Source organism: Pelodiscus sinensis, chromosome 19 (assembly GCF_049634645.1).
Source record: "Pelodiscus sinensis isolate JC-2024 chromosome 19, ASM4963464v1, whole genome shotgun sequence".
Lineage (NCBI taxonomy): Eukaryota > Metazoa > Chordata > Testudines > Trionychidae > Pelodiscus > Pelodiscus sinensis.
Genome location: NC_134729.1, coordinates 13,653,740 through 13,662,940, shown reverse-complemented (window position 1 = coordinate 13,662,940; position 9,201 = coordinate 13,653,740). Strand labels below are relative to the sequence as shown.

The window sequence follows — 9,201 nt, the reverse complement described above, 5'->3', positions numbered from 1 at the left end:
GAAGGGGAACGATTGTAAGTGACAGGCCATTCCACCTATCATTTGCCAGGAACGGTGAGACACATGGCAGAGGGGGCGGACAAAATACTGTCAACGTCACAAGGGCCAATAGGAAACAGAACTGATTGATGGACATATCCGACCACTTATCCGCTGCAAATATTAAAGGGAGCCCCGCCTCGGCTCTCCGAAGCCCTCCCTCTTGTTGCAGAGACCAATAGGCTAGCGGGGGAGCTACAGTTGGGACCGCCTCTCCCAGGCGGGGACGCTCGCGGTCGTTTCCCGCCTTCCGCAAGCCCGCGCTGCGCTCTGATTGGCGAAGAGAAGATGATGGGCAGGGAGCTCAGCCAATGAGGCGTCGAATAATGTGGCTGAGCGAAGGGCGGTGCACACTCCCCTCAGAGTCTCATAGGCCTGGGGGGGTGTCACCCTGCCCCCCCTCAGGCCTGCCCGCGCTACCAGATGTGCTGTAACTCTGGGGAGGGGCTGCTGGTGTCAGTGTGTTGGCCTCTTCCCCCTTGGGGGGCTCCCCCCCCCCGTGGGGCGTTGAGGCCTGGGGGCCCAGGGCTGTCTCCCCAGACGGCTGGACCCCCCCCCCCCCCCCGCCAATGGGTCTGAGGCGGGCTCCAGTCAGTGTGTTGGCCTCTTCCCCCTTGGGGGGCTCTCCCCCCCCCCGTGGGGCATTGAGGCCTGGGGGCCCAGGGCTGTCTCCCCAGACCGCTGGACCCCCCCTCCCCCCCCCCCCGCCAATGGGTCCGAGGCGGGCTCCAGTCAGTGTGGACGCCGCGTGTGGGATAATTCTGAGGCGGCCGTGCGGCGGGCCGTGCGGCGGGGCGTTGTGGCGTCTGGCGTTGCTGTTTCGATTTCGGCGTCCTTGGCAATCGTTTCCTGGGGCAGACGAGCCCTTCCCCCGGCCGCGCGGGAGCAGGACGTTACCAGCCCCGCGGTCAAAGGGACGTGCGAGGCAGCTGCTGCGTTTTGTCTTCGGCCCTGCTTCTTGGCTCCTCCTCTGCAGGAACTTGCCCCTAGGGACGTTAAAGATCGGTTCATCGAATAATGGATCGAGCTCAGGAATTCCTAGCGGCGAATCGACGGTTCCAGTGCCCAGGCAGCCCGTCCGGTGGGGGGCATCTGAGCTCCTGGGCACCGCACGAGCTGGAACACAGCTGGGCTGCTTGCCTGCCGGTCCAGGGTTGCCAGCTGTTCGGTTTTGAACCAGACAGTCCAGTATTTGAGCTTTCTGTTTGGGAAACAAATTGAGACAATAGAAATGAGAAAACGGAAATGGCCGGTATTGTCTAAATAAGATGTGATGTAGATTGTGATGTAGTGTCAAGTGTGTCCGGTGTTTTTGTTGAAACCATCTGGCAACCCGATGCCTGGCTCCTGATACACTTTAAATGCGGAGCCACAGCAGACCAGAGGTGGGTCGAGGGCCCCAGTGCAAGGCGGGACTGAGCTGGGCTGCTGGCCAGCCTGCTAAAAAATGTCCTGGCAAAGGTGGGGGGGCGGAGGGGAGGAATGCATGTAGTCTGTTCTCAACCTTTAGTTGGGATTGGTCCTTCCTTGGGCAAGGGGGGCTGGACTTGATGACCTCCTGAGGTCTCTTCCAGCTCTATGATTCTATGATTTGAACCTTTTTTATAGATAACCTTTGAAAACATTTATAATATAAGTACCCCCGGTACTTACAGTTTTCAGACACACACAATTTTTTTCTTCCATTGCAAGACATTTTTTTTAAACAACTTAATCATACCCAGGTGAGCCATGAAATTTTTGGGTGTAAAAATTACAAAAATAATAAAGTGCTATAGAACTTAAAACAAAAATATAGTTTTCTCCAAATTTCAGTTGTGTTGAGGTGCCCCCCAGACTTCTCTCATTGAGAAACACTGGTTGAGAAACATTGGTCTATAGCAGGCATGTCCAAAGTCCGGCCCGCAGGCCAATTGCGGCCCGTGTTCCGGTTTAATACGGCCCCCGCTTCCTCCCCCTCTCCTGGCTCCCCGGCGCTCTTTTGAACTGGCGCGCCCAGCGCGCTGCTTCTGGCCGCGCCACCGCCGCCCATGGCCTCTGCGGTCCTAGAGCCTGCCCTGTAGGGCACGTCCGCAGCCCCGCTCCCCCGTTCGGCTGCGGGTTCGCTCTGCCCCCGGGCCGCCGTGAGGCCGGCGTGCCCTGCGCTCTCCACCCGCCTCCGACCCCACGGGCCCTCCGCCTTGGGGCTGAGAGTGCGGGGACGGCCCTCATGCATGTTCACTTCTTCAAATCTGGCCCTCTTTGAAAAAAGTTTGGACACCCCTGGTCTATAGTATTAACCTATAAGCTTTTGCTAATCAGTTAATTGACTATAGTATTACACGCCCCTCCACACTGAAGTTCTGACCAAAGGCAAAGCTGACCCATCCAAATGATGGCTGTGTTTCGAGCCAGCAAGCTCACCACTAATATCTGTTCTATATGTAGAGGTATTTATATGTAACTCTTCTTCTTCTTTCTCTTTTCTTTAAGTTTTTAGTCTAGAGGCAAAAGGATTGGCTGGCAGCGTGGTAGTTTGGGTAACAGCCAAACCTACATGCCCTTTGTAATGTGGTGGACTTTCGGGGTCAGAAAAAGTTTTGTACACGTGAGTAGTTTTTTTTTTTCTTTTTAATAACTTCTTGCTGTTCTGGGACTAAGTGTTGACTGGGAGACGACAGACCTGGAATGCAAACAGGGCTGTGTGCTTCCTTGTTTGTTTACTTCTTGATAACTGGTGTGGGTAGTGGTGCCATTTCAGAGATGGGCTGGTGCGGGGGGCAACTGTAACCATGATTCCAGGGGCTATTTAGGTACTTGAAAACTCTAGTTTTCTGGCAGATGATTTAGCAGTTAGCTGGCAGGAGCCCTGTATCTAATTCCTATATAAAAGAAAGACAAATATTAGACCCACGCAGCTCTCATAACAACATGCTCTAACATACATTGGGTAAATCACTTAAGGGACAATATTAGTTTTAAAATTTTAATATATACTTTGATGTTAAGTCTGTGGAGAGAGTGAGTGAGAAAGAGATCCAGACAGAAGTCCTGGGTTTTCTCTCCACTCTGGGAGGAGAGTGGGGTCTAGCACAGGGGTGGGCAATCATTTTTGCAAGGGGGCCACTTCACAAATTTTGGTACATGGTTGTGGGCTGGCTCCAACCCCGGAAGGAGTGGGGACTAGGGCACAAAGGGGCAGTTCCCTCTAGGTGCCACATGCCCATGGTGATGGGAGGAGCCTTTGTGCGCTTCCGTGGCCCCAGGCCAATCAGTGGGGCAGGGGAGTGGACAAAGTTATTCACTGTTCAAAATGAATAGCGGCTCCCTTTAGGCACTCCGCCACCCTGGCAGGAGGAGGAGATGCCAGCCACTTTGAACAGTGAATGATTTCATGCACTCCCCTGCCCAAGGTCTGGATCAGCCTGGAGGCGTGGGAGTGGCAGAGTGGTTTGGCGGGTCGCATCTTGCCCATTCCTGGTCTAGCAGCCATAGCAGGCGGATATATACCCGGGTTCTATGTCAGATCATCAGAATGGCCATACTGGCTCAAACTAAAGGTCCATCTAGCCCAGTATCATGTCTTCTGACAGTAGCCAATACCAAATGCATCAGAGAACACAACGGGCAATCACTGAGTAATTCATCCCAACACCATTCCCAGCTAGGGATATAAATGACTAGTCGACAAACCAATAAGCATAAGCTTATCAGATAGCTGAGTAGTGACTTGACTAGTTGCTCTACCTCCCCACCTCCCCCACCACCTCTATCAGAGAGGCAGCAAGGGTGGGGAGCAGGAACCAGTGATAGGGGGAGTTGGCTTAAAAGATAATTCCCCCCAGCACTGTTTCTGCAGGGCACTGCTTGCACCAGTTCCCACTGTGGCGATTCAGCCATTGAAATGTAGCAAGAACTCCAGCTTGTGCTGAGTCTAGCAGCTGCTGTTTGTGGCGGACAGGACTGGCTGCAGGCAGGGGCTGCTGCCAGAGCAGCCTGAATTCATGATTCCTTGTTGGGATCCCCACAGACAGGGACTGTTGCCAGAACAGCCTCCCCTATCCACCCTGCTGCCTCTGACAGCAGGGCTGGATGGAGGCATGGGCAAGCCAGGCAGCTGCCCAGGACACCAACTGATGAGGGGTGCCTGATGGCAGCTGTAAGGGACGCCCTTACAACTGCCATCAGGTGCTGCATGCACGGCTCCTGCAGCGCCGGCCCCGCGACGCCGGCCAGCAGCGCCCTTTCCCCCATGACCGCGGGGCCCTGCACGGCCCGGCACGCGTGCCACCAGTGCATGCGCCGGGCCGGGCTGGGCAGCGCATGTGCTGAGCGCCCTGGGTGCAGGCCCCGGGCTGCGCGCCAGTGGCCGTGGCCAGCACACGCATGTGCTGTGCGCCCCAGGGGCGGGCCCGTGCACCCTGGAGGGACGGTCCCGTGCCACACAGGTAGGCCTGCGCATGCGCTGTACACCCAGGGGTGGTGCTGCGCTCCTGAGCCCAGGGTGCCAAAAGGGCTTGGGTCGGCCCTGTTTGACAGAGACAGGTGAGGGGGTGGGGCAGCACCATGGAGAAGATGCTGGGGGAACCGGCTTTTAAGCCAGCTCTGCCCAGCACCTACTCCTGCCCCCCTCCCCTGCTGCCTTTCATAGAGGCAGCAAGAGGGGTGGGAAAATGAATAATCAACATGCCAGTTGACTTCTCAATAAGCTTTGCTTATCAGGTAGTCCACTAGTTGAGAACTCTCTTAGGATATGTCTACACTAGCCCCCTAGTTCGAACTAGGGAGGCTAATGTAGGCATTCAAAGTTGCAAATGAAGCCCGGGATTTAAATATCCCGGGCTTTATTTGCATCTTCCCGTCCTAGCATCATTTTTAAATCCCTTTAGTCCGAACTAACTGCCCGCGGCTACACGCGGCAGTCAAACATTAACTCGAAATAAGTCCTTAGTTCGAGTTAACTGTTACACCTTCATTTGCAACTTCGAATGCCTACATTAGCCTCCCTAGTTCAAACTAGGGGGCTAGTGTAGACATACCCTTACATTCCTAGTGTTATAATAATAATACTTGTATTTTAAAAAACCTGACTTCATTGGATTTAGACTAGAATCAGTAAGGGAAACGAGCAAAATTTGGTCAGGAGACTCTCTCTTGCTTAGCTCTTTGTAGAACATTTGAAAAACAAGTTTTTATTTTATATTTCTCTTTCAAGTGTTTCTCCTCTGTGGACTGGTACTTTCTCTGCCACCAGAGGGCACTCAAGTGACAAAGAAACCCAGTAAGTTCCCAGACTGGCAGAAATAATACCCTGTAGGAAGTGTTTCTGTCCATCGCATGAGAGTCCTGCCAGACTGTATCTTTGCCATTAGGCTGGGATTGGCATGGGCAGCTCTAGGTGGGAATATCTGGGTTCTAGAGGGAGCTCACTTGATCTGGACCATTAAGAACAGCTGAATGGTTTTTGAGCATGAGGACTAGACAGGGTCTAGGGGGAAAATGCAGATTGTCGGTCTGAAAGGATGATGAGTGAAATCTCTCTGGCATAAATCAGCAGAGCTTGGCTGAAGACAATGGAGTAATGCCAGTTTATATCAGCTGAGGGGCTGGCCCTGTCTGTCAGGCTTCATTCTTCTTTGATCGTTGTTCCCTGTGGGGAGGCAGATTAGAAAATGATCAGTCACCTGTCCATTGGTTCATTCCTGCACCCTTTGCCTCCACATGCTCTCAGCAGAGGGCATGAGGGGCACCCGTCTCTCCAGTTACTTTCCATTGTTCACAATCTGGGTCATCCAAATCCATAGCCTTTCCAGCATTCCCGCTCAAGCTTCTGCTGTGTAAATAATTTGTAAATAGTGGGACAGACCCTGTCACACCTAAGAGATTTGACAGTAGTTCTTCAGATAGTCAGTTGTTAGTTCCAACTTAGGGAGACCTGCTGATCCTCAATCTTATTTCCCCCACTGTTCGGGAATAAGAGGTGTCCCAAAGTTCCAGGCTTCAAACCCTGCCTGGCTGGCCTGTCTCCTAGGTCTTCCTGGTCAACAACCCCCATGAGAATGGGCTATGCTGCCTTGAGAGAGCGCTCATCCGGGACAGCTGCTGCTCATTTTCCACAACCTACCTGGCACTCTTGATTGTTTAGACTCCATAGACATCTTATGGAGAGCACCATTCTGCTCCCCAGCTTAAAAAGCCAAAGCCACCAGGCAGCACTCTGGTCACATCAGGTTAAAGAACATAAGAACGGTCGGACTCTGTCAAACCAAAGGTCTAACTAGCTCAGTATGGTGTCTTCTGACAGCAGCCAATGCCAATTGCCTCAGAGGGAAAGAGCAGAACAGGGAATCATCAAGTGATCCATCCCCTGTTACTCATTCCCAGCTTCTGGCAAACAGAGGCCAGGGACACCATCCCTGCCCACCATAAGCAGTATTCCCTCTAATTTTTTATAAATAAATTATATAAATTATATTAAGCAACTTACACCTGTCCAACACATTATCAATAAACTACAGGCTATACTGGAACAGGATACTAAACTCCGAGAGGCTCTGGGAGACAGACCCATAGTCTCCTATAGACAACCACCTAACCTCAAGATGATTCTTACCAACAACCACAGGACATACCACACTAATACCAACCCTGGTACCTTCCCTTTCAACAAACCCCGTTGCCAGCTTTGTCCACATATTCACTCTGCTGATACCATTATTGGACCCACCCAAATGAGTTATAAGATCAAGAACACACATTCCTGCGCATCCAGAAATATAATTTATGCAATCATGTGCCGAAAGTGTCCATCCGCTATGTACATTGGACAAACGTCTCAGACACTTCGCCAAAGGATCAATGCCCACAAAACAGATATCAGACAGGATCACAAAGAAAAAATAGTTTCTTGCCACTTCAACCAGAAAGGACATTGTCTCAACGACTTGATTACCTGCATCCAGTTTCAAAGACCTTTTAAGTCTTCACTTCAAAGAGAATCCTCTGAACTGTCATTCATGCTTAAATTCAACACTTTACATGCAAATTTGAATAAAGATGCTAATTATCTTACCCATTACAAAGATAGCTTCCCCAATTATCACCTCTAATATCATTAGCTCACAGACATTTACCTCCCCCCTTTCCCCACCCTCCACCCCCTTTCTGTTCTGAAATTTGATTTGTCCTTTTCATATGTGTTCATTTTTTTTAATTGTATCCTTTGGTATATATGGTTGTGACAATTTTCTTCCACTATTTGATCTGAGGAAGTGGGTCTGGCCCACAAAAGCTATTAAACCATCTTGTTAGTCTTTAAAGTGCTACACAGTCCTGTTTTTTGGTATTAAATTAGCTATTCTCTGATCATCTTGTGCAGATGCAGATTTAAACAATAGACTATATACAATTAATAGTTCTGCAATTTCACATTTGAGCTTTTGGTACTCTTTGGTGAATGTTGTCTGACCGTGGTGACTTATTACTGTTTAGATTAACAATTTGTTTCAAAACAAATTACCTCTCTAATGACACCTCAGTCTGGAACAGTTCCTCAGATTCTTCTCCGAAAATGAATGGTCAGGTTTGAGAATATACCTCATGTCCTCAATTGTGAAGTCTGAAGCAAAGAATTCATTTAGTTTCTCCACAATGGCATGATTGTCCTTGAGTGCTCCTTTAGCATCTCAATCATCCATTGGCCACAGTGGTTGTTTAGCAGGCTTCCTGCTTCTGATGTTCTTGACAATATTTTGCAATTTCTTTTGAATCTTTGACTAAGCTATTCTTCAATGTCTTTTATGGCCTTCCTATTATATTTTTACACTTCCCTTGCCTGAGTTTATACTCTTTTTTTATTTTAGTCACTAGGCTTTACCTTCCACTTTTTAAGGTATGCCTTTTTGCCTCTGTCATCTTCTTTTACTTTGTTGTTTAGCCACAATGGCACTTTTTTGGTCCTCTTATTATGATTTCAATTTGGGTACACATTTAAGTTGTGTCTTATGTTGTCTTCAAAAATTTCTATGCAGCTTATCGAGACTTCACTTTTGACACTGTTCCCTTTTATTTCTGTTTACCAGACTTTGTCATTTTTGCATAGTTCCGCTTTCAGAAAATAAATGCCGAGATGGACTGCTGTGGCTTTCCTCTCTCCCCAGGGATGTTAAATTTAAATATATTATGGGCACTGTTACCAGTGGTTCAGCTATATTCACCTCTTGGGCCTCATCCTGGCTCCATTTAGGACTAAATCAGAAATTTCCTCCGATTTTGTGGGTTAGAACTAGCTGTCCCAAGAAGCAGTCATTTCAAGTGTCAAGAAACTTTATCTCTGCATCCCATACTGAGGTGACATGCACTCAGTCAATATGGCGTTAGTTGAAATCCCCAATTATTATGGCATTTTTTATTGTAATAGCCTCTCATTTCATAGAATCATAGGGTTGGAGAGGTCTCAGGAGGTTGACAAATCCAGCCCCCTGCAAAAAGCAGGACCAATCCCAACTAAATCATCCTAGCCAGGGCCTTGTCAATCTGGGATTTAAAAACCTCTAGGGATGGAGATTCCAGCAGCTCCATAGATAATCCACTCCAGTGCTTTCACCACCTACCTATTAAAATAAAGTCCATTTGTAAATTCAGAAATGGTCCCAAAGGCGGAAGTCTGGTTGCCAGAACTGTCTTTACAGGTTTACCCACGTTGTGGGCTTGGCAGACAGGGCAAGCCAGACAGTAATCTTTGGCTGCTTGGGAGAATTTGGGAGCAAACCATTTTTTTAAAAGGATTGCTACCATCCCATCCCCCCTTTGCCAACGTGTGACAATCCATGGAGCACGGAGGCAAGGTGAGGTAGCAAGACCACTGGGGCAACAATGTGGCCATCAGAGCTGCACCACAAGTGGTCTGGGTGCAAGGTGCACCCTGCCAGTCTCCACTCCTGCTTTTCCGATTCTGGGGCTTGGTCTCGCAGGAGGGCCAGTTCTGAAAGAGACGGCGTAGGAGCTGGGGATGGTAGGAGAGAAGGGAAAAACAGCAGGTACAGGAGCAGATTTCACTACATTCCAGACAGTCCAAACTGCATAGCCTGCTACTAAAACTCCATTAGAATTATAAATGCAAAAAAACCTATCTGTGTAAAGCACAAAGTTAAGATTATTTAAGGGACTTAAATTATTCTTTCA

General features: G+C 49.3%; 2 protein-coding genes across 6 annotated transcripts in view; one reads left to right on the top strand and one right to left on the bottom strand.

Annotated features, from left to right (window-relative positions):
- Positions 1-27: 27 nt before the first annotated feature.
- On the bottom strand, positions 28-7,165 carry LOC142818967 (uncharacterized). 2 transcript variants are annotated; one of them, XM_075902441.1, is made up of 3 exons: positions 5,449-7,165; positions 2,702-2,900; positions 28-1,240 (listed from the first exon to the last, which is right to left on the bottom strand). In XM_075902441.1, exons 2-3 carry the CDS (start codon positions 2,810-2,812, stop codon positions 407-409), a joined length of 945 nt encoding a protein of 314 aa, XP_075758556.1. In that variant the 5' UTR covers positions 2,813-2,900; positions 5,449-7,165; the 3' UTR covers positions 28-406. The 2 variants fall into 2 exon arrangements, with proteins under 2 accessions (XP_075758556.1, XP_075758555.1); XM_075902440.1 differs by having other exon boundaries at positions 2,702-7,165.
- The window catches only part of LOC102446028 (adhesion G protein-coupled receptor E3-like), a 62,934-nt gene continuing 54,966 nt past the window's right edge, over positions 1,234-9,201 (top strand). For 3 of the 4 annotated variants that reach the window (XM_075902436.1, XM_075902435.1, XM_075902432.1), the window contains exons 1-2: positions 1,234-1,424; positions 2,512-2,626. The gene's annotated coding sequence lies outside the window, so the exon portion shown is untranslated. Of the gene's footprint in view, positions 1,425-1,554; positions 1,764-2,511; positions 2,627-9,201 lie in introns of those variants that run through there. The other variant, XM_075902433.1, reaches the window with a different exon arrangement.